The sequence below is a fragment of the Oxyura jamaicensis genome, chromosome 3, assembly GCF_011077185.1.
Source record: "Oxyura jamaicensis isolate SHBP4307 breed ruddy duck chromosome 3, BPBGC_Ojam_1.0, whole genome shotgun sequence".
Lineage (NCBI taxonomy): Eukaryota > Metazoa > Chordata > Aves > Anseriformes > Anatidae > Oxyura > Oxyura jamaicensis.
The window spans coordinates 62,938,979-62,964,372 of NC_048895.1; the positions used below are offsets into that span (position 1 = coordinate 62,938,979).

Consider the following 25,394-nt stretch of genomic DNA (forward strand, 5'->3'; position numbering starts at 1 on the left):
TCTTTCTTTCTTTCTTTCTTTCTTTCTTTCTTTCTTTCTTTCTTTCTTTCTTTCTTTCTTTCTTTCTTTCTTTCTTTCTTTCTTTCTTTCTTTCTTTCTTTCTTTCTTTCTTTCTTTCCATCTTTCCATCTTTCCATCTTTCCATCTTTCCCTCCCTCTCTCTCTCTCTCTCTCTTTCTTTCTCTCTTTTTCTCAAGCCTAAACATGCAACAATATTCTCCTCATGGGCCATATCCTCACTCACCTGCTTTTAAAATATACATAGCTTCATTGACAGAGTGGAGCTAGCTTACACCTCTGGTGAATTAATGTGACCTGCCGACTGAAATTTTCTCTAAGAAAATCCACCCCTATACTCTTTCTATAATGATGATTCAAAGCAGGTAAATGCAAAGAGGAATATGGCAGATATACCAGCAATGCAGGATGCATACACTGAACAAAATGGAAGGAAAGTTGGTTTCAGATTCCTGATTCAGGCCCAAAAGAAAATCTGAACTTGGTAAAGGCAGCAGGAGGCTTTATTTTGATGTCAATGAACAGAGATACTTGAACTTTTGCTCTGTAAATGTGCAATGTGCTGTCTCTCTGTGGAAGCCTTACAGAAGGCAATAGGCGTGAAGAAATTTCATGGACATTTTGTGGTAATTTCAGAAATGTAGGGAAGTTTATCAAAGCATTATCTAGTCCCTTACTGGACTCTGTGGCTGGACTACTATACTCAGACTGTCTCTGATGGATGTTTGTCTAACCTCCTTAAAAATCTTCCATGGTGAACATTCCCACAACCTCTCGCATGATCTTTATGGTCTCTGATAATAACGCTGGATGTTATCTCATTGGGAACAACCTGAAGCTCCTTTGGAACTTTATAATGAAAAGTTATAGCAGCGAGTGTTTTCTTTTTCAGAGCTATGAAGCTGGAAGAGAGCTGGGAGGTGGCAGCTTAAGCAGACCAAAGGCTACAACAGGTGTCAGAGCTGGCAGGGAGAGTGTGCTGAGAGAGACAAGGAGACTGGAGATGCAGAGACCTGGCTGGGGAAAAGCAAACAGAGCGGCATGGGTGGGGAAGAACAGACAAATATCCAGAAAGATTAGGAGAAACTGCAGCCAAAAAGTACTTGTTTTCACTTTGTTACAAAGGAATGTTGAAAATCTCTTCTTTACAGCTTTCTGTAAGTATTCTGAAGTCAATGGGATTTCAGTGGGCCTTGGATCAGGCCCTTTAAAAGAATTAGGCAGCTAATACAATAGTGAATGAGTGGCATTGCTTTCCACAATTTGCAGTGTTGTAACAGCATTGCTATACATGGAAGTGTTCCACAGCCCAGGATTTAGCTGATTAAACAGTGCCGTGAGTGTCACCATTAGGCTTGAAACACCCACTGCCTGATTTACTCTGTAGCTCGCATACCCCAAATGTTTTGCATTTTTGGACTAAATTTGATAGATGTACTACCAAACTGCTTTCTTGCATTTGTTCTTCTTTCCAGGTCATACAAGCCAAAATGGTGAGGGGTTTAGATCTCCATATGGCAAGGGCTGGGTGAGCCTTGCTGTCAGTAGCCGCTTCCCTACATCTTTACTTTGTGGTAATATTGCCCTAAGACAAATAGAAAGCTTGCTGTGGTCTTCTGTGAAGTCAAGAGAAAGAAGTTGTCAAGGTATTTTGACATGGCACACAGCCTTGAAGAGGACGATTTCCTATTCCATCTGTGACAAATATATCCCTCAGGAAGAGCTCCTTAAATTGCTAGAAGCTAGGGTGAGGACTTCAGAAGCATCAGCCTTGAGAAGTGGAGGGAAAGATGGATAAATGAGGATATGCAGGCAGGCCAAGGAAGTGATGTGGGGTTAGAGAGTATGGTACTCTGCTCTTTCACAAGCGATCTCTTCCTTGCACCTGAGTGGAGACAGTAACCAAAGTTTCCTATTTTTGTCTCCCTGAAGCACAGTGATATGATGCCACCAAAGGTGAAGGTGCCACAGACTATTAAAGTATGATGAGCAAGGGAAGAAGAACAGAGAGCAGGCAGGCCCCTTTGTGTCTGCAATGGTGTAGGACTCTGGCCTGCAGCAGCTCTTTCTTTTCCCCCAGACAAATTAGCAGAATAGCCCCAACTAGTCTGGATGCAGACCAAAAGATGCTCCTTGGCTTTGTGGTCAGGGAATGCATCTTTGCCCTCTTTTCTTTAGTGGTGTAGACATAAGATGCAGATTTCACTTTTTAAACCCGTAGCTATTCCTTTTCATCCCAAACATTTCTATTCAGGACAGAAAGGTGGTGGAAGTTTGGTGCTGAACGGATACCTGATGGACACTTTGGAAGGGTGGAGGGAGAGGACTTGGCGACCTCCTGTTTTCGCTACAGAGCTTAGACATCTAAAAGATAGTCTGCCAGCCATTTCTGGAGCACAAGGAGTCTCCAGAAGGAAAGATCAGAAAGAGAAAAAGAGCTGACTTCTATCCCTTATTTGGTTTGGTGATCTGAGAAGGGAACCTCTCGTGTCATCCACACTTTAATAGAAGAATGCAGTCAGCTTTTTTTTTTTTTTTTTTTTTTTTTTTTTTTTTCTTTCTGATTCACTTTCCTTACAGGACCGGTTGACCACCCACTTCTTTCTCAGATTTGACAGGACTGCCACAGTGCATAGTAATGTATGTGCAGAGGCACACGGTGTGTTTGTATTACCTGCTTACACAGTGTATATGTGTCTGTCAGAACTGGGAGGTATGATGAGAATTTAATGTTCACACTAACACAAAGTAAACGTACCTGTAGCAAAAAGCAGTATTTCTATTAATTAGCTCAGATTTTAGGTCCCAGTTTGCAGCTAGTTACCTAACATGACTTTCAGAAGTGCTTAACCATGATTAAATTTGGAAAGTGCTATGATTGAAGTTTAGAAATAGCTTTTTCCTATCTTTTCAGCCCTTGAATTCTAGTGCCAGTACATCCTTGATTATTAGCTATTTTGGATTCATGAATCTCTCTGACTCATACTGATCCTCTTTTTCTCTTAACCCTTCTCACCCTGGTCTCTTTTCTAAATGGCACCTATTTGTGCTAGCTAGTGGCGGTGGGCAGCCTTGTGCTGTCCACATCCTGCCTTGCTCAAAGTATTTCCAGAAAGCCATTTCCCTTGATGCTGGAGGTAATGGATTTCCAGTTTCAACAGCCCTACTCTTGGAGGCTGGAAATGTCTTAAAGTTAAAGAGTCAAAACCCCTACGAGGAAAGGAAATGAGAGGTCCTCTTGGCAGAAATAAACAGAAAATAAACAACCAAACTCTTTGCAAGACAGATTCCTCAATTATAGTAACTCAGGCTTGCAAAGGCCAGAGTTATGACCCACTGGCGTATGCAGAATGTAAACACAGGGATGCAGTAATTAGCTTTGTGTTCATCTTGAAGCTTCAGAAGTCCTGTGACCCGCCATGGAGTAAGGTCATTAACCATAACCACACGAGTGACCTTCACACAGGACACCCCATCTCTCACAGTTAGAGAACTGTGCACTGTGATGTCTCTGAGGCTCACATGCTCCAGTCCTTTTGCTTCAAATGTCACTGAGCTCTACATAAGGGAGAGGATGTGACTTTCAGGGTGAGCTGTGATTGGAATAACTTACTTTCCCCATGTAGCTATGCTTAAGACTTAAATATGGTTAAATAAAAATTCCAAGTATCAAAAATGTCCAGAATTTTATTTGTTTTTTAACTGAGAAAAAAATATTAAAAATAGTACATTGGGGAACTATTGGCCTTCTTTGGGTTTCCCTTGTCCTGGGAACAGACTTTTCTCTTAGTGTGTGAAATGGATAGGACCAGACTACTTATAGCTTGCTCTGCAAACAAGAATTCACCTTTGAATAAGCAGGTGTCCAGCCATTTACAGATGTTTATCAACAAACACAACAAAACACTGCCTAACCCTGATTTTGCCAGCACTTAATGAAATGACTATTACAAACAAGTATTTTTCAACTCTACTTTTTGTTTTACTTTGGCTGACCCATGGATCCCCTGACACACGCTTGCCTTGCTTACTCAGTCAGCCTGGGTGAACCCTGGGTTAGATTTTGCAGTGTTACAAAGTCGTTACACTGCTAATGGGGAAAATGTGCCATTTAATTCAAAATATGTAGAAGTTTGCAGGTAAAAGGCCACATCACTCACCCTAGACTGTACTTAGCAGTATCTGAGGGGAAAAAAGGGCACTTTCATGGAGCAAATAATTTTGCCCTTCTCAGAATTCATCTAATGGGGCCATGAATCCTCCTCCCTGGTGCAGTATCATACCTTTAACATGACCCATCAATAACTTGCTTAGTTATTAAAACATCTACTTTTTAGCATTTTTTCCTTTTTCCTTTTTCCTTTCCTTTCCTTCCCATACTAAAGGGCCAACTTTGTTAGAGCCCTCCGTGCTTCATTTTTTCCTGGATCCATATGGCATCACAGTGTATACATTAGGGTGGGTAACTCAATGAGTTTAAGTTAAGTGAATGCAATTAGTTTATGGCCTAATATTTTAGGCTTGTTAGTATTAAGTTACAATGTTTTCAACTAAAGTAAAATCTTGATAAATGGCTTGGAATTTTTAGCTGAGTGGTGGTTTTGGAAGCCTAATGGATGCCTGATAGGACTCCTTCCTCACACCGTAGCCAACTGAAGACATTTTCAGACATAATCTGATTAATATGTTTTAAGTATTATGTGGACACATACCAACAAAGGGGAGAGGAGCTATTTCAAAGAAACAACAGAGATGACGTGAGTATCAGCCTTCTTAGCTATTAAAATCAAAACTGTATTTTTATATTCACATGTACACAATACAGTATAGAAACTTTTTTTTTTTTTTTCTTTACATGTAGCTTTAATAGTTCCCCCAAACATATATGCTTTCTTCATTAAAACTTCTCAACACAAAATCCTGTTCCTTTAGTTCCTTTATTTCAGCTGGTGTGCATTTAGAAATCAGCTCCTCATCTCAAAGCTTTTGCTTTCTGTCTTATTCTTGCTGCACACCAAAAAAAGAAACCACACTGTAACATCTATATTCTCTTAGAGCACAAACCACTTACTTTTATAACAGCATCCTGCTTTCAGACTTTTATTTATTTTTTTTTTTTTCCTCACATCTAATGCTTAAATTTTTGCCTTTGAGGAACAGAACCTTCCATTGGTTTGTGTTTGTACAGATTGGAAAAAGTTAGCATTCGTTCTCTCCTTTGAACATTTGAATGCCACCAACATACAAATGAGTGAATATATGAACAGGAAATAATTTAAATATATTATTTATTTGTTTACAACAATACAATTTTGTAAGCAACGTAGGCTATTAGCCTGAATAATACCCAGCTTTCTAAGATGTTTTCCCTTTTTGTAAGGGAAAACACTTAAGTCTTTTGGTGAGCGTTTTCAGTCTCTTCCAACTGATCAGAAAATGTTATCTGAAAGCATTTAAAAGTGACTACTCTGTGGGGGGTTAGCTGGGACTCACACTAGTGTTGAATATTCTCTTCCATTTGGATGTGGAGTCTTGGCAGAGTTACTTGTGCATGAAAACATGCAATTCCTTCCCCACATACTTCTGGATGCAGTTCTGGCATTTGTCTTTTGACCAGTAGAAGTTAATCTCATACCCATTTGCAGACCAAAAGGGCTGCAAATTGCTTGTGTTTGGCCAAGCACAAGTAATTCAGCCAAGACCCCACATCCAAATGTAAGAGAACATTCTCCACATAACTTTCTGTTCAGTCCCAGCTAACCTCCCATTTTTACCTGGCATTTATTAAAGCAAAAAAATAATATTGATGGATAATTTGCAACATTTCTCATACTCTGCAAGCTATGCTTTTCCAGTATATCTGAAAACACATTTGACATTTATGGACATGGCTACAAGAAAGAGTTGACTATCAAAATATTCCTTCTGGCAGTGCAGAAGTCAAGATGTTAAATGTAGAAAGGTGAAAGCAGCAGTACATTGTGCTGTGGGCACAGAAGTATGGAAGTATGCTGGAGAGGAAGAAAGAAGAAACTGGAAATTGAAATCATACAATCTTGTGGACTAAAAAGAACTGTCCATTGTGAGTTTAAAAGGGGACAATTATGAAATTGCAGTGAAGTTTCAATTGGACTGAATTATAAAAGGAGCCTATATGGGAAACACATGCAAATTGCCATGTCAAAACACACTGGAATCAACTAATTTAGTGCTAAAATGAATAAGAAGAACCCTTTAGTGTAGTAAAGCTATTGGTAATCTAATTATTCCCTTTTGTTTGCATTCATTCTGGAAAAAAACCCTAGCATCTTCTCCCAGTAAAACTTAATTTAATAGTCAGTGAGGAGAAAAAACAAGTTGTAACAGATTGCACCAGCTTTAAGGACACACTAGCAGATGGAAACAAACCAAAAAAAAAAAAAAAAAAAAAAAAAAAAAAGCTGTCTTCATTTCTTTTATCTTGCTTTGCATAGCTGTTCCAGAAACATGTTCTTTCTTCTGTGAGATAGCAGCAAGTGAACTGACTAACATCCTGTCTCTGATCTCAACTTCTTGAGCAAAGTCATTGAGGCATCTGTGACGGACATACCCCGTCATCCTGTGGTCTTTGACCTTACTCCCTTGGCCACATACATGTATTCAATGTGGAAACAGCAGAGGCTGACCAAGCTAACTCTGCCTTTGCTGCTGCGGGGGGAAGATCATTAGCAGCGCTGTCAGTAATGGCCAGCTCTGCTGCCAGACTTCAAGCCAGAGCTGTGGAAGCTGGGCTCCAAAGCAACTCCCAAGGGGGCAATGTGGAGTTGCATAAGGCAAAACAGTATTTTCAAAATTAATTAACAGTAGGTATTTACTTTCCCTTCTCTGTCCAAAAGATTATTTGTTGTTAACTTGCCCTCCCTTCATTGACTGGACCAGCTAGCCATAAGAACAGAGCCTGGCTTGGCTTCTTGTGCCAGCCAGCACTCTCGTATTCAAAGGGGAACAGAGGTTTCTCTTGGAGTAATATGGGACAGTGGCATTAAGAAAGATAATTTGCCTGGAGATTAAGTTGGAAAGCTTCATTTCCCTACTCCAGTAGGAACGTAAGGAAAACCTTTAGCTTAATTCTCAGTTTCCTGGCTTGTGTCACCATAATCCATCCCCTTCAAGCTGTTTTAACCAAATGTTTTATGTGTGAATTTCCTTGGTTTTATTAATTTTTTTCTTTTTTTTTTTTTTTTTTTTTTAATTCATCTCCCTCTGAAGGTGCTCTGAAGGTGTACAAAAGTGAATAAGACATTGTGGTTAATGTTACAAAGGATTGTACAGTGGTACAATCAGAACATTTTTTTTTTAAAAAAAAAAAAAAAGACTAAACCATAGACATTCAAATCCTAAGGGCACAGGTTGTGTTGGAATATAGGTTACTACATCTAGCTGCATTTGTTTCATAGGAATTGTCTACCAAGAGTAGAGCAGGCTAGAGTGTAGTCTGTGACTTGCTCAAGAGGAAGAAAAACAAAACAGTTTTATGCATATTGCAGGAAAAAAGAAGATTCACAATTTTAAAGGAATTCTTGTGGTATGCAGTATTTTTCAAATATAGCTTGGCTAAGGTCCCATAAAACAAGAATTGACAGTACAATATGTGAGGAGTTTCTTTTAAAGTACTTACTACACAAGAACAGCAAATAATTCTTGAAAAAAAATATTTTGTCCAGTCTGAAGATGTTGCCAGATTGCCATGACAAAAACACGACATCATTATCACCTCAAAGAAAACCAACAGTATTCAATTTCAAAATTAAAGTTCGGAATTATATTTTCAGCTCTAGCAAAAGTATCCAGTAGAAAAAAAAAAAAAATTACACTTTTTGGCCAGTTACAGTGGGCTAACAGGGTTGTGTTTTTCAAGCTGTGCTGCTGTGAAGGAGCAGAAGTGTTAAATTTCATGGACATTTTGAAGATAGAGTCTTAAGCATGAGGGAATCTGTAAATAGTTTGCCTTGGCTGCTCCCTTGAGGCAGCCACACTGCTCTACCTCTCCAAGGCACTGCTGGACACAGGGAGGCTGAACCAACCTCATGAAGGTGAAATCTGCCCCATAGGCTCCCATAAATCAGTAGATCTAGCCAGTTCTTCAGTGAGGGAGAGGCACCTGAAGCTCTGCTTCATAACATCCTCCTTCTAACATTTCTCTCCTCATGAGGTATATCCTGAGGGAACAATCCAGCCTTCAAAAGGATTACAAGCTCCAAAACCTTTTAACATTTCTATGAGTAATCTGCAGCAGTCCTAAATATAATTTAACAATAAACACTGTTACTTCTTGGTACCAGCAGCTCATGCTGGCTCACACACATTCAGCTTCCACTCATCCTCAAAATAGAAGAAAACCTGCTTTTGAGTTTGAAAGGTTTAGGGGAAATAGAAGGGACGGAGAAACAGGATGGGTGGGGAAAATGGGAGAGACAGTGAAAAGGAAATGTTCCCGTGGCAATCCTGTGCCAACCACAGTAAGTGCGCTGGGGACAGAGCAAGTAACTTCCCTGCTACATTAAGGGGAAAATATTGAATAACAATCTCTATTGGGTAGAATTTGTGAAAATTATTGTTTTATAGAGTTCTTAACCATCTCCCATTCTTAACTTGTTGGATGGCATCCACAAGGTCCTGTGATTGGGAATAAGCCTGACACGCTGGCTCACGTGGAGGGGCAGTTCTGCTGGCATTCTTGATAACTGGGCAAAACCAAGTGAAGTGTCCCTTGGCTGTCAAGCAATGTTGTGGTCTTTCTCCCACACTGGGACTCTGCAAGCCAGATGTACATGGCAGGATCAGGCCATGTTTTTCAGCCAAAGCTAGTACAAAGAGGTCAGGGTGGGAGAGAGGCCACAGCACTGTAATTGCAAGAATTATGGGCATACCTGTAGGGGAGCATGAAATAGGAACCAGTTTGGAGGAATCCTGCAGTTGAAGCATAAAATTTGACTGCCTGATACCCAACAAACAACTCCCACCACGACATGTTTTACGACAGGCCTTTCTGCTCTGGGCTCCACATGCAACCTCTCATCTTGGCAGTTCTTTCAGCAGAACTTAGAGACAATGAGCCTTCCCATCCAGCCCACCCTGTCCTCTCCAGATCACACAAAGCACATTTTTTCAGCAGCATTAGGACTTTATTTACTCCAGGCAAGGGCACAGCTCGCTCCAGCCCAAAGAACACCACATCAATAGGAGCTTTGGTGAAACCAGCAGTCAAGGCCTGGGAATTCAGATGTGAATTATTAAACAAGCACAATACCAATCTCAAATTATGATGATGATAATGTGGTACCTTTTCCTTCCTTCTGACATCTCTTTCTTTGTACAATACATTTTCTGCTCTCGCTTGTAGCTGGGCAAGGATTGCCCCTTGCTGACGGATGTTGTACGATCTCTCTGACCCTTATTTCATTTCCTCTTTTGAAACCACATGTTTTTCCTTTCTTTGTGCAAGGGCTCCATGGACTCCACTCACTAGCTTCACAGTGCACTGCAACAAACATAGGACAAGCTGAGCCTGGCCAATACCTTTTTGTATACATAATGCATACGGTACATTCATTTCATTTTGCATCAGCCAAAAGGTAGCACAAATTAATGGAATTAATCAGGATTTGAATTGAATTCAAGCAGTGAATTGAGTGAATTTGGACCGCTGAAGGTATATTACATATAATAATGTCAAACGATCATGTCAGATGTTCTTTTGTACCCACTGTTTTGTAATTCTGTTCCTGAAACGGAAAAAAACACAACAATTGCTTTCAGTGAAATCAGTTACTTGGGCCTGTTCTGAGGTTGCTTTGGTTCTGTGGAGATATAGATCCTTATAACCTCAGCACAATTAAACTTTGGTGTGATAGGAGATTGAAATAATTGTGTCTATCTGCTGCAGTTGGTCTCAGAGGTACTGAATTTGGAAATAAATAAGAGTTATAACGAAACAACTGATATCAAAAAACTAAGAATCAAGCATCATTGGTTATCTCCTGCTTGGTATTCAACTTAAATAATAAAAGAGCCAACATCTGTAATGCATATAATGTTTAAGTAGGCAAAGAAAGCAGAGGGATGTAATCTTTTAAGAAAAGTACAGGTTGCAGTTTCCAAACTGCAGTGAACTGAATGTACATCCTGTACTATTGGGAACTCAAAGGTGTGCAGATGGGTACTTGCCCTAAAAATATAGACAAAAATGGGAGCAACACTTGGAGCTTCAAAATGTGCTCTTAACAGCTATGCTACTCTTGTGCCATCTCCTCAGTATCCTTCTCTTAACAAAAATAGTGAACACTTATAGTTGTTTTATATTCCCATGTGTGCCTAAGACTATAAACCTCCTCTAAAGAAGGAAAGGATTCTTGCCCCTCTATCAGGAGGATTTTGTAAGTCAACATTTTTTCAGCTCCAGAATTTACTTTCAAATTTTTCAAAACCTAAAACTATAACTGATCTCAGGCAATCTCTGAGCCTTCCTCCAGTGAATCGTCATGTAGGTCATTTTGTTTTTAATATTACACTGGAGCTCTCCTGTTAAAATAATTGGCCTTCACGTGCACAAAAAGGTTCTGTTTTTCCTCCGTAGCTTTAAATGGCTTTTCTGAGTTGAGACTGAGTCATTGTTAAAACAGCTAAGTCTACGGCACTTGGAAACAGCCACTAAGGAACAAAAATGATTTCTTGAATTGCTTTCAAAGATGAAAGTCTTTGCTAGAAAATAAAACCATAAAAACCATCACTACCACCTGAACTAATAAACGACAAACTACTGCACATTATTTTTATTCCTGCATCGCTTGCCCTGCAAAACAGGCCATGCCAGGGAGAGTTATGTGCACGACGCCGTGGGGGAGGAGATTTCCATCACAGCCAGGCTGTGCCTAAGTGCTCCCTGGTTGCTGGTGGCTGAAGGGGTTACCGCTCCTGCCGCAGCTCACAGCCCACAGCCACCACAATTCACAGCCCGTGCACTAAAATAAGCTGAGCGCTGCCGCAGCCTCAGCGTGCCCGTGGCAGGGGATGTGAACTGCAGCAGCCCACAGGCAAACACATCACTCTTTCTGCTTTCAGCTGCAGGGGTGGCGGAGGGATGGAGCAGACAGCTAGGTGTGGTGACCTCCAAAATCACCCTGGCCGTGAATAATCGGAACTTGTGAGTCAGAGGCTGAAGAGATACAAAAGTGGTTCTCGTCTCTGCAGCCGTGAGTCACTGCAACAGTGCCGCCAGTCTCGGTCCTTCACTGACAGTGCCGTGCTATTTGGAATTTTGTTTTAATCCTTGCTGTCCACAGTCAGGTGATTATACAAAAATATCATTTGGAATTTCATCTTTATCTTAATGTTTTAGCTTCTAGCCTTTGCCTCTGGGAAGGTAAGCTTCAAAATGCTGTTGCACACATGCTAGGAAGGGTCAGGTAGCATAAGGGACCGAGAGCAAAGCAGCTAGTATTTTAATCTTTAAACTAGGTGTGGGGTCTGGCTCAAGATTTTTGAACCTTTGATGTTATCAATGCTGCATAATGCTGTAACAGCTCACGCCAGGGATGGATGTCCTTCTACCTCAGGGTAGGCCAAACAGGCGGGATGACATGGACCATATGTCCTGAGGCAGAACTGCTCTTAGCTTCAGGACTGTGTTTTGGGGCACAGCCAAGCTTGCCTTTTGTGAAATGTTGTGAGTTTGCTGTGTGGGGGAATACACCTTGTGATGCAGAACATGTGCAAGGCAGAGTTAAGTTGCCCTTCCCTGGTGCCATGACTGATCTAGCAGCTTGTGCCCTCCACAGACCCCCCATCCCCCTGAGGAAACCAGAGAGGGTCAGGCCCTTACATGGCAGGGCTGGACTTACCGATACTAGCGCACTCCATCGTGTGGTTGTTAGCTTCCAGCCCATCAGGGCACTTTTCAAGGCACTTTCCACTGTACAAGTAAAACCCACTTTTACACTTCGTGCAGAAGTTTCTGGTGAAGCAGGTTTCACAGTCAGCTTTACATTCTGAAATGCAAACAGGAACAACAACGTTGATGATCTTTGCCACAAAAAAAACGTGGGCTCTCTCACACACACTAGAATTCAAGGCAAAATCACTTCACATTACTCTAGCACTGCAAAACAGTCTTCAAAAGTAGCAAATTATTTTTAGATCTTCCCTAAGCCCTGTACATGCATTGAGGGGAGCAACAAGTGGTCTTAGTATGAGTCGGAATTTAATAAGGATGGCCTGATGCTGAATGGTCACACACTTCTTATATTCTTGCAGACCTGTGCAAACTGAAAACAGAGCACAGTTCATCAGAATAACAAATAGTACTTATGATTTACCTTGACATAGCATAGGTAATAGCTAACTCCACCAGCTACATGTACTGGATCCAGTTCCACACTATTGATCTCCATCCATCCAGAAGAAATAAAACATGTTTTATGTCAACATAATTTTCATATTTTAAGTGACTTTCTCATGTTTGATCAGCAATCCTGTAGTATTTCATGTATCCTCTATATGATTACTCAAAATAGCATTAACAATATATTTTCCATTAACAACATATTTTTCTCAAGTATTTTTAAAAGACGTAAAAACTTGTGTATGACACAGCTCGTGTCTCATATGTAAGGCCACACACTGCTAAAAAGTGAGCAAGTACTTTACAGTGTCAAGTTACTCTGTAAGATTTTACTCTGGGGTCTGTTCATTAAATAACTTTTATTACCAGGTAAAATCTGGGAGAGTGGCTTGGCTGTCGCATGTATGTTTTTATTTTACCTGTGGGGATAAAAACTGAACTCAACAACAAAAATCACAGGAGCGAGGGAAAGGAGAATGCGAATGCTATTACAATCTTTTCCAGTTCATTTATGGTTCAAAATACACAGTAGGGTCAAGATGTTGCCCAAATGGTAAAGAACAGAATTGAGTTCTCTGTCTCCCAGCCCAGAGGCAACATGGATTGTTAACCTCCCCCAAATCAGGCTGAGACCTTGCCGGCCGGTACAGATATTTACGCTGCTTGTGAGGCAAGCTATAAAGGGACCAGGGCAAAGCGCATCTCCACAGAGTGCCACCTTCTCTCCACATCTCAGGGGGAAGGCCAGTGAGTTAAGCTGCCCCAGCCCCTGAGGCTCAGTGGCCCTCAGCCTCTGCTTGTCAGAGCTACAGCTACTAAGCCCTGCTGCCCCTGGCTTTGAGGGCAGTGCCCATCACCTGCTGGTGCTCCTCTTCTGTGTCAGGGTGTAGAGAAGGAGGCCACCTCCCAGGCAAGTCACTCAGGCAGAGCTGGAACCCATGTGCTGTAAGCACTTCCGTGATTTTTTCAACCTAACTCCTTGCTCAGGTTAATATTTATTGCACTACTATAACAGAACTGAACAAATACTCGGCCTGTCCCCCTGCTTCTCTGTTGACTTGACTCTAAGGAGCATTCAAAAGGAGACAAACAAATTGATGTGGTTCCCCTTTCCCCAGCACTTACTTGCACACTTATTAATATCAGGATACCGTGTCCCATAGTATCCGCTTGGACACGAGGAAAGACATACTCCAATCTGTTTCATGCCGATCCTCTCCAGAACAAAAAAGAGTCTGGGCTTACATGACAGGCATCCATTGTAGTCCGAACACGTAGCACACCCTCCTTGGCAACCCTGGCTCACGTTAGGATGCACTGCAAAGGCAAGCATTAAAAAACAAGGTGGGGAGGGAAGAGAATAATAAATTAGACAATTTCTTTCCAAAGAACCAGAGCATAATGGTTCCTCTGTACTCAGAAGGGTGGACCATCCTCCTCTCCTCTGACAGCTCTTAAAGATTGCTTCATTTTTTTCTTGCGTCTTTCATGGCCCAATATTTCATTTCAGTGATTACTTCACCTGCATAAAAGTGAGAAGCTCAGCTGATGTGCTCACATCTTGCAGAAATAACAAAGTGCAAATTAAATTTGAAATAGATTTTGTAGAACATGAACAATTTTTTTTTTCTAGTTATTTCCAGTGGCTTTCCTGCTGCTTCTTCAATTAACCTTGTATGCACTTGGCTCAGCAGATAAATAAACGTTCATATCTATTTGCTTTTCAGATCTGGATGATTAAAAAACAACCCAGTATATCATTTCCTTCATTGACTAAACGTCTTTTGATTGAGTTCTGCTGTGCAGAATATGGCCCTGTTAGGTCTAATGCTAATTTGCTCTAATAAAAAGACACAGGAGAGCCATCCTTCTCACCCTCCTTCTTCCCCTGGAATGTTCTCTCTGGCATGTTTTTAATCTCTAACAATTACAACCTGATGTTCAGACTTAACTGTGGCATTTTACCCTGCTCCAATCCCAGCATGGAGCATAGGTAGGATTATATTTTCTTTTCAGTTGGATTGTTCTAATTCTTCAGTCAATGAAAGGAAAAGACTATCTATGCTTAAGACTATCCAGTTCTTATTTGGAAGTAGCAGAAAAGGGGGAGATATTATATGCTGTATTTTCAGCAGCAGACATTAATCAGTGAATTACTTCTCAGTGATACAGAGTAATGTTTTGTATCTCTCAGTACTGTAGAAGTTCTTACCTCCTTCTAAATCCTTATTGGCTGCATTCTTAAATAGGAGTTTGATAATTAAACATCAAGTAGCTCTAGGCCTGTGTCACCTTTTTCTTGGCCTCTTATATGAAAAAAAAAAAAACAATTTTCTAACTGTAAACTTTAATCTCTTGAGACATCTGATTATATTTAATATGTAAGATAAATCCAGTCCTCATTTATATCTGTAAATCCTATTCATAAATACTGTCATCTTCCTGTTCTACCTTGTCCTCAGGCCTTTGATATTATTATAAATATGCATGTGCCATACTTTTATCACCTATTTCAGTGTTCTGAACTTATTTTTATCTGCAGACACTGATAAATAGTTCGCATACACAATGAACTTGCTTTTGTCATCTCCCTTCTGTGGATCCTTGGAAGTAGACCAGAAGCACATATCAATCCATGGCTTACAGGTTGAAAACCACCACTCTTGCTCCTGGGAGTTTGCCTGGTGGCAGGGAAGTTTGGGAATACCTCTGTACTTTATTCACTTACAGTTTTGGCAAACTTACATGGCCCAGAAATGAGAAAGGTACTCCTCTATCCTGAGATTTCAATGACAAGTATCACAATCTGAGAAATTTCAAAAGGAGTTCAAATTCACTTTTCCTCTTTAATTAACAGAATACAGAATGAAGGTTATTTCTCTCAGTAGGGCTGAACAGGTAGGAAAAAAGAAATCCTTGGCCCTGCTTAGGACAAAAATTTCAATGAGAACATAAGAACCTAATTCTCTGTGCCCCTGAGGCACTCACCTTGTGGAACAACCACGAGGGAAGTGTATTTACCACCAGGACACACAACTACCATGAGAATAAACAGCATTCTGCACGGTGAGAAGCTGCAAGCACAAACCAGTTATCAGATATGTTTTCACCGAAGTAGTGAATTCACCTCAAAGAACCAAAGGAGTACCACCAACATAGTTTGTCACTTCAAAGCAGTGAATGCTCACTAAATACAGAACAATGTTTTTCTGAGAAGATTCCAGTGGTACAGTGTATTGATTCTGAAATTAAGAGCCTGAAAAAATTGCTTTTAAGAGTTAACCGTGTGAAAATGTCCTTGTCTCTCTCAACCCTGTGTTTTGGTTCTTGCATGAGGCTACTTTCAAAGGCAGTCGTCGTAACGTGATCTAAGAAGCTGACATTATTTAAAAACTATCCATGACTTTCCTTCATTAAGTCTGACAGAGGGAAGAAAAAGCAGCTGAAGTACAAAATATTTGTCATCAAAGCTGCTATATAAAATATGGATGATCACTTTTGACAGGAAACATATTACGTGTGAGCACCTGTGACAGATCATTATGAATAGAGCCACTTGACAGAGAAAACATTACGTGCAACTGCTCAGAGGTCAAGTTTTGTGTGTGAGCCCCTAAGACAGGCAGTGCTTTATTACCAAGAGAAGATAATTCGCTACAGCTAAGATCCATCACACGGCCAATTTCCATCTCCACTTTAACTTCATCAATATTAAATATAAAATAACATGTTTGTGTGGCCATTTTCACACTTTCTCCTGCCTTTCATTCATCCCAGATACATCTCATACAAACAATGCAGAAAAAAAAAGAAAAAAGAAAGCCTGTAGTTGCAAATGGAGAATCATGTTAGTGTTACGGAGGAAGGAACAAGTTAACATATGTAAGTCAAGCTCCATTTAAAGGTTGATTTCATGCCATGTTATAACACAACGTGTGAAACAGAACAAGCTTTTGGTCTTGGAAAGGCAGAGCAAATGTCTCATTGAGAAGTCAGAATTGATATTTTAAATTAGGAAGGGTGTTTTTTTCTTTTTTCTCTTTTTTTTTTTTTTTTCTTTTTGTTTTTAAAAGGTAGTAAAGGGATCCTTTTCTGATTGTCTGTTGTGCTGGACATTTCTTTGAACCTGATAATCTGTGTAATGTAACTGTGTCTCATTAAGCTTGTTTCGAATACAAGGTAGGCCCCTACTATATTGGCTCAGGCAAGGAGCAAAGCTGGGCCAGACAAGTGGCCCGGAAATTGGTACTGTCTGAGAGCCCAGCACTGGGCTTTGTCATTGAACCTGGGAGAAAATTATGGGTGGAGGGAAATTTTTTGTGTCTAGAAAATGAGGGAGCATGCTGGAAAAGAAGCATGTCCGAACTCTAGCTGATAGCCTTGTCCTCCTTACCTCCCAGCCTCCTGCCTCTCCAGTTCAGGGCCAGGTGTTTGCCGGAGCCCTGCTACACAGAGAGCAGTGGCTGCCAGGGCCAGTCCCTTCCCTGCTGTGGAGGCCAAGTGAAATGAATTCGAGAACAAAATGGGGCAAACTCAGGCTCCAAAACACCTTTCTGCCAGGGGAGGGAACTTACTGCTGCAGGGCAGGGAACTGGCCTTTACTATTTCTCTCTTGGTGCAGCAGGCTGCTGGTGCCTGCAGATCTCAAGCACTTCAGCAGCTGCACACCGTAACCACGAGGAAGTAACCAGAAGTGGTGAAATCTAGACATGTTACACCTGGCGCAGACATTGCTTCCAATTTCTATACTTACTATATAGTAAGTAAATACAGTATTACTATACAGCAGCAACAGGTAAGTAATGTATGTCTGCCTGAAGAAGTGCTTTGAGGTCTACAGGTGAAAAATTACTAGGAGAGCACTGACCGCTCCTGTTAGCCACAAGTTTTAGATGTGGTAGCCAGCAGAGAGTGGGACTGTGCCTTGGCAGAGGGGCAGGGTACTGTGGCACTGTAGGCCCTGGCTGTACAGCCAAGAGGTCAGGGTTTTAGCACCACAAACAGTCCAAAAAATGCTCGCACTTGTAACCACTTGGCCTTTGGTGCAATCTACTTCATTACGAAGACACAATAAAATAAAATGTGGTATAAAAATTCCTCTATAACCCTCAGAACTGTTTTGTTTGTTTTTTTTTTTTTTTGGTGAGCTGAACTGAAGGTACGCTGTGAGCGGCCTGCTAGGAGCAGTGCCGGCAGTCAGAGGTGGCCCTACCAACAACTGAGCAAGCTCTCCTCTTGTTTTCCAGCACTCTTTGAACACAGTGAAATCCTACACTCTCAGGGATGTAAAATACAGCACAGCAATGGGCAAAGCAAATGGTGGAAGCACAGAGACCCACAGAGATGTCCTTACCCACCTCTTACACAAGCATCAGCCAGGACTACTTACTTGCATCAGATACAAAAGTATGTGTGTGCGGGCTCGTGACTGGTTTTAGGTCCAGAATCCATCCCTCATTTTTTTCTCTTTGGAAGGCCTAACTACTCGAGATCAGAGAAGACACTAAGCTAATCTTGAACTATTCCCAGCCCCTGTATGTCTTTAAGCTCTTTTTGGCTTGGAGGTTGTTTTCTGTTTTTGTTTTTGTTGTTGTTGTCATTGTTGTTGATTTTTGTTTGTTTTGTTTTTAATTTTTTTTTTTTTGTACACACTGTTTGTCCAGATACTAGTTTTCAGCCTCATTAGTGAATAAAATCACTGGGGATTTTCCTTTCTCAGAATATTTTCCAAAGTCCTACTCTGAAAACAATGAGTTGTGATCTCCCCGTTAAAAATAGAAAGTTAGGGACAAGGAGCTGAATTTGAGTCTGAATTTAAATGGTGGGATGATAGGTGATCTTGATGGCACACAGCAAACAAATTCTAAAACCTTTGGCAATGAAATTTAGCGCTCAGTTTTACTTCATATATATATTGAAGGTGATGGTATTAAAAAAGAAAAGGAAGAAAGAAAATACATGAGAAATCCAGGCAGGAGTATATTTTCAAAGCCAGGGAAAAAGTTTGGGGTAAAAGAACATTCTTTTCCCATTTGCTGCAGCTGAGGTGCACTGTCTTACCATCAATCTTCAACTGCAATAAGTCAATTTAGAGGGTCATTCTTGAAATGGATGTGCTAGACAAATGAAATCCATCCGTGCTAGAAAGCTGTTGCTACTCCTGGTTTCTCAGGCTTGCGAGTGCTCACAGGAAATATTTTCACAGCAGAGTTACTCTGGAATTCAGCCTCTCCTGGGTGGACCTCGCTGCAAGACCTGAGCCCTGCTTCAGCTTCACCTACCAAATCACACTCCATGGGTACCAGCCCTGGTGATGGGGGATTTGTGATGGGATATCCTTTGAGTTCTTGTAACACTTTATCACTCTGCAAATTCTTTGGCATTTGTTTTTCTCTCTCTTGCTTAGTGTGAAGCAGCTGTCTGTGGCAGTGGCCTGAAAACAATACTTCGTGTGAAGCAGTTACTCTTTAATCATGTGGACTGTCCTTTAGGCAAAAGCAAACAGCATTTGGCAGTGAGCTCTTCTAATGAGAAAGTCATTAAGGAATTCAGTTTGCAAACCACAGCGTATTTCCTCATACTCTTTCTTGGACAGCATTTCTCTGTGTGCAAAATGCATTAGAAATGGAACAGACAATTGTGGGGCAAAACCACTGAACCAATGTGTAGGTAACATACAGTGCAGAGCATGGGAAAAGCCCAGGGGTGGTTGAACAGCACTGGGAGAGTAAGTACACATGGGTTTGATTAGCTTGTATTATCACTGCTAAAGAGATTGCCAGCCTGGGCTGAAATGAAACCTGAGCTCAATCTTACAGGCTAAGCTCTGCTTGATAGCTTGGCCTTAAATCACCCACGGGGAGGTGAGGGACGTGATGTGTTGTGATGGGGCAGCAGCTGGGCTCTGTAGGGGAGGTAGACCCATTGCACAGTAATTGCTATGTTTGATTGGCCATAAGTTTTCTGGGATGCAACAGAACCAGTGGTGATGCCTGAGGAATGTGGACTCTCCATCCAGCCTCCCCTGGATTTAGAGTAGTCTGAGGAAACCTTGAAAGGAGAGGCAGCCACAGAAAGAGGAAACAGGAAAAACAGTCTAAAATCAAGTGTTAAAGTCTTAACATCTTCTCTTCCTCTTTGTGATTTGTGCTTCACAAATACTTTAAGATTTCATTCTAAGAGGTTGGCATCTCTTCCAGATATTTGTCTGACTTCAATTTTACTTCAGAGTATTGCTGCCTTCTGTAGTACAGAACATGTAAAAAAGACGATCATCAAGTGTTTTGAAATCAAAAGATCCCAAAAGGACTGAAACATCTGCCTGGCCTGACAGAACATTTTCTTCCTCCCTCAGTTCCTTCTGAGGAAAAAGAAACCAACCTCTTTTGTTCACCAAGTGTCAACAGTCTAAAGAGCAACAGAAAGATGAGTACAGGACTGTCCCACAGTCTGAGGGAGTATCCGTGACCGTTTTGTAGTGGTGTCTACCAGCAAGGAGGCCCTCATCACAAACAGCCAAGATCTCACTGGGGGATTCCTCATCATTATTAAATACATGTCTGGCAAAGTGATCCTGAAGATTAAGTACACTGGCTGCCAGAACACATTTCCCCGGAATTTAGTTAGAAAGGGCATCAACAGGCTGAAAAATCTCACCAGGGGTACAGAGTTTTGTGCAGTCTCCTAGCATCTTCAGTGCAACAGAAATGAGCCACAGCAACCACAAATGGCTCCTTCTCATTCCAGAGAGTTTTGTAAATAAACTGAAAAATTCTTTTCACGGAGAGAGAAGGGAAATTGACTTTTTTTTTTTTTTTTTTTTTTTTTTTTTTTTTAATCCTTAAAATTCAGGGATACAGGAAGATTAACCACTACAGGGAATAAAGAGGATTCTTAAGGCAAATTGTCTTAAGCACCCTTGTGATGATGGAAATGGTAGGATCAGGTCATGCAATACCTTTTCACATCAAGTTCTAAATCCTATAAGTGACTACAGATTTTATTGGTAGAGCCAGCTGTAGTTATTTCCAATAACCAGCCTTCAATACTACATTATGAGTCTTCTATAAGGATAGGAAACTGAATGACATTAGCACATCCTTACTGTCTAGATAAGATTACATGTTACAGAAGGAAATGCATAAGATCTATAAAGAGTAGCAGTAAGAAACACCTAGTAGTTGTTTAACCAATGTGTCATGACACATGCTAGACTCAAATATATGCAAAACAAGCATCTGTGCTGAGGTGAAAGAGACATGAGTTTTGGGAAGAGATTATACCTTCTGTATGTATATTTGGATAGTATTTTAATAGTCTAAACCTGTAAGATGACATCATGAAGATCTCTGGTTGATTTTACACTATTTGTATGGGCACAGAACTCCAAAAAAAAGTTTAGAAGTTGTCAGATGCCACCGTGTCCCTCAAGACTCCCAAATCTCTTTGCTTCAAGAGGCACAGACTTTTTTAGGTAAGAAAATCACACTCTTTTATTGTACGTGCTCATTCTCTGAAATATGCAGGCACATTTTCTGCCTGATGCTAGCCTTCCATTTATCATTTGTATGTTTCTAACGAAGTTCATTGGTGATAAGGTTGTCATGCTGGCAGCAGAGCCTGTCCCCCCCAGTTTACCACTCTTTTTTTTTGCTTCTCAAACATACTGGAGACTTTTATTGTTGCGTATTACACAGATGCTCATGCACTTCCAAGCTGTATAAGGATCACTCAGCTCATACTGTCAACATTACACAACTACAGTAGCATTTGCAAGTTTCCCATTTCCCACAGGGTCTTTTGAGACCAGAGTTTTTCTCTCAAAGTTTTGTTTCAGAAACCACAGAAAGAACAGCAGGATGTAACAGATTTTACTTTCCGTGCTGGGGACTAGGGAGAAGGGTTTAGACAGCAAATGCCTATAATCCCATGTCAAAGTTATGATTTTTCTACTACCATGTTTACAGCGTTAAAAAATTAATAAGCCAGACAGCAAGCCAGCCCACTGCCTTGGCGTTGCTCAGATGTGCCTTTGGTCAATTACTTAATATCCTCTCAATTTTGTGTATTTTCCTAAGTGGCATTGATCAGAAGTTTATGCTGAATGAAATATTTTTTTCTGTGTGATGATTAAATTCATACCATGCTGAAACTAACTGGAAGCCCCAAATTATATTGCTTGCAGTGGAACTATTCTGGATCGATGCCTGCAACCATTGAATCAGAACCTGTCTCTTTAAATTCAAGTCTCACATCAAGATTTGAACCCAGAGTATAGATACTAAGAAATATTGCAGTGCTGGAAGGTTTCTAAAAATTGGTTTCTACAATTTGTAACAATGATAAACACTGATCTCAAATTCTCCTAGAGGAAAAAGGGTAAATTCTCCAGGCTGACTGGCCTATCAGTGACACAAGATACTGTCCAAACTTCAAGTTTAAGTTAGTGGCAAAAATACTGTTGAAAGAAAAACCTGCTGCAGCACTGGGTAGTGATGCATACTCTATCAACACCTAGCAAATGAAGACACAACTGGGACCTTAGCCAGTTTAAAAAAAAATGCCAAAGGTTTCTGAATGTAAAGCATGAACGGTAACATTATGAAATCAAATTCAGCTCTGATAGAAAGCAGACAAGACACTTCACCACCAGCCAGCTCAGATTCTCTGGCTGCCATCCTGGCCCACCGAAGTCAACAGCAAAACTCCTCTTAAGAAAGGGGCACAAGGATCTCACTCATTTGTTAATCAATAGGTTTTGGGTAGCCCATGGTACGGAGCAGCATTATCTGATTTATAAAGGTCAATGTGATTAGATGGCCTGTTTTGAGTGGGATTAAGCTTTAGGTTGGGTGAGATTTAAGTAAGCGTCTGATTCCTGACAAACTGACTCAGTTCAACAGCTCCGCTCGTCTGGCCTTCCTTGTGAAGTAAATATGAATGGCACGTAGTTAGGGCTTGTTTCATCACCCTTTGTGCCTTCTGCCCTCCCTTTGAAGTCTGAGCCTCCCCCTCCCAACCATCTTTGCTGCCTCACACGCTGGCCCACATGAAAGACATTTCACAGTCACACCAAGCATCCTTCACTTCCCTAAGACCGTAATAGATCCAGCGTCGCTGCTCTGATATGCAGCAGGCAGCTTGCAGCCAAGCCAGAGCCATGCTGGGCAGTATTTGAGCTGAATTATTGGGGGGCGGGTGATGAAATCAAGGCTAACATCTATTGTGGGCACAAGCAGGGACACAACTCATTTGTCACGTGGTGGTGCTGGTGCGCCACTGCTGCCTGAGGATTTGCACCCCCATCTCCTCAGCTGAGTGCAAGACAAAACAAAGCGGCTTCTTTATGATTGCTACTTAAATGTGGCTTCTGTAAATGTAGGCCCTTCATCCCCAAACCCATTAATGGTGTAACGCTGACACGCCAAGCTCCGCAGACCGTTACATCAATCAAAGTTCACGTGCAGGCTGCATCTGAGAACGGGAGGGGAAAATGGCCCCGAGGCTGGCGGAGGCTGCCAGCAGCAGGAGCCTGGGACGCCAGGCACTCTCATTGTGACCTCAGCAGCCAACAAGCCAATCAGTCGCGGCCTCCCCCCGCAGCTATTTGCATGCGGCGATCCCATTGGGTGCTGTGGTGGCAGGAAGAGGCCCAGGTGGAGGCCAAGGTACCTGGAGGCCAAGGTGCCTAGGGGGAGGCCAAGGTGCCTGGAGGGCAAGGTGCCCAGCAGCCTCCTTAGGGTAAGGATGGCCTGGAGAGGAGACTGAGCACTGCTTCTGGTTCTGGTGGCCGAAGGGCGTCCATCATTTGCTCCGATGTCTGTCCCTACAGGTCAACCGTGGAGCAGAGGACAGGAAGGCTGTTTTCACAAGGATTTTCAAATGTGGGATTCATGGGAAATTGACGTAAGAATAAAAATTGCAAAATATTCCATTTAAACAAAATCTATTTCACTTTGTTGGAGATATTTTGTTTAAGTTTAACTTTTTAGAGCATTCATATTACATAGAATAAATCCAAATGGAGCAGCTGATATGAAAAAACAGTTCAGAATGAAATCTCAAAAAAAAAAAAAAAAACAGTTCCAGAAGATGTTAGAGATATTTTTATTTTATTTTTGTATTATACAAAATGCTTCCTTTTTATTCTCAAACAGAATTCTGTCAAAGCTGTTTTATAAAATATTTCTGTTTTTAGAGAGTAGCATGCTTGTTCAGTTGGAATGTTTTTCTCTAAATGATTATCCAAGAGGCTTTATTTTGTAATAATAAAAGTGATATGGAATGCTAAGATATAACATTTTAATTTGCAAAAAAAGGGAAATTCTAAAAAAAAAAAAATGAGGCCACCTATTGACAAGACTAGGTAAAGAAAAAAATAAACAGAAAGGTATACAATTGTATACAAAACTGATAATTAAATATCTGGAAAATTTGGGGTTAGTGTTATGAGTCTGATATTTCAACTCATAATCTGTCTGAATATTTTCAAGAGTTATAAAATCAAAGTTTTGGAAATTATTTTAATCTTCTTTCTTCAATAGGGACAAATTACACCAAAACAAAACAAAACAAAAAAAAAAACTTGTGTTTTTAAAATCAATTTAACCTAAACTAGAAATAAATGAATAAATAATTAAAAAAAATGAAAAGATTAATGATTAGTCTATGAATTATAGCTTCTAATGGTGGCTGGTTTTTATCTAATATATTATTTAATATTGTTGTTGGACAGCAAATGTGATGTCCAATGCTTTTGATTGCACAAATGGTCTTAAAAATACACTTTTGCTAGAATATTTCACCTACAACAATAGTATGTGTCACATAATTTAGACTGAATCACAGCAGCATCCTGAGGGCATGTCACCCTACACTGCAAAAGTACTAATTTGTGAAACACCTCTTCCTACCCAACTTGTTTCACAATGAAGTGACCCATTTGCTGAGATGGCTGCTTTTTCAGGTGTCAGATGCCTTAGCTGGCTTGAAAAATATTCTTTGCACTTCAGTGCTCTGTTGAAGAACATTTTTCTAATAACTATAGTAATGAGGAAGAAAGGACTGTTCTGTTCTGTTTTGTTATACTGTAAACTAATTAACAGGATGCAGAATGAATTATAGAAATAGAAACCACTGCTGCAAACAGAACTGTCTAATATAAGTTATACCAACAATTAGTTAGGCTTCAGTGAAAACCAAACATCCCCCAGATATTAGAAAAACATGAAATCACAGCAGTTATTTTTAAAGCATCCACTATGATGAATATTTGGCAGCTCAACTGGTGGCTAGTGGCTTGCGGCACCACGTTGGGCTGCCATGAGACAGGCATCGGATATGAAATGACCGCAACAACACCACTCCAAATGCTGGGCTGCTGCAGTGAAATTGTGATAAAAAATGACACATGCAGATGCCAAAAAGGAGTGAAAGGAAAGGTTGAACTGTGCCCCAGTATGAAAACATCCGCCTTAACTGACTCCTTGGCTTCATGGAGTTGCGTGAAGCAAGTCACGTGAGAGTCGTGCTCTTAGGAAGAGCTCCCCACCAGTACGATGGGGACCTGTACCCCTGGGGACAGAATTCATGACAAGCCAAGCTGCAGGTTTAGGGGATGCTGTCCTGGTGCAGAGTGATGGACCAAGTCATCAACCTGTAATCTGTAGAGCACCAGATGTCTGCATCATTTTAAGTACTGAAAAAAATGATTGAGGTGGTTTTGGTTCCCAGTGCCAAAACAAGCTTCCATACATTCCAGTACAGAAAAAATGAAACAAACATTATGGAAGAAAATAAAAGGAATGGGTAAACTTTCAACATCTAGCTTTATATTTCCATATATCTGAAGACCCTCTAGCAGCACCACAGATTTTTGTACTTTTTGGAGAAAGCTAGGGATTCTTGTATTTGAAGGCTGATGAAGTTACCTGCATATTGTCTGTTTCAGAAATATTTTCTGTCTTCTATCATTGTAAAGCTGAAAGCATTAGCATCA

At 40.8% G+C, this 25,394-nt stretch overlaps 1 protein-coding gene across 1 annotated transcript in view; it reads right to left on the minus strand.

Annotated features, from left to right (window-relative positions):
- Positions 1-25,394, minus strand: part of RSPO3 (R-spondin 3) — a 61,490-nt gene that overhangs the window by 12,292 nt on the left and 23,804 nt on the right. The window contains exons 2-4 of the mRNA XM_035321879.1: positions 13,523-13,714; positions 11,898-12,044; positions 9,341-9,538 (exon numbers count right to left, since the gene is read on the minus strand). Of these exons, the coding sequence (XP_035177770.1) occupies positions 9,341-9,538; positions 11,898-12,044; positions 13,523-13,714 (537 nt within the window). The remainder of the gene's footprint in view (positions 1-9,340; positions 9,539-11,897; positions 12,045-13,522; positions 13,715-25,394) is intronic.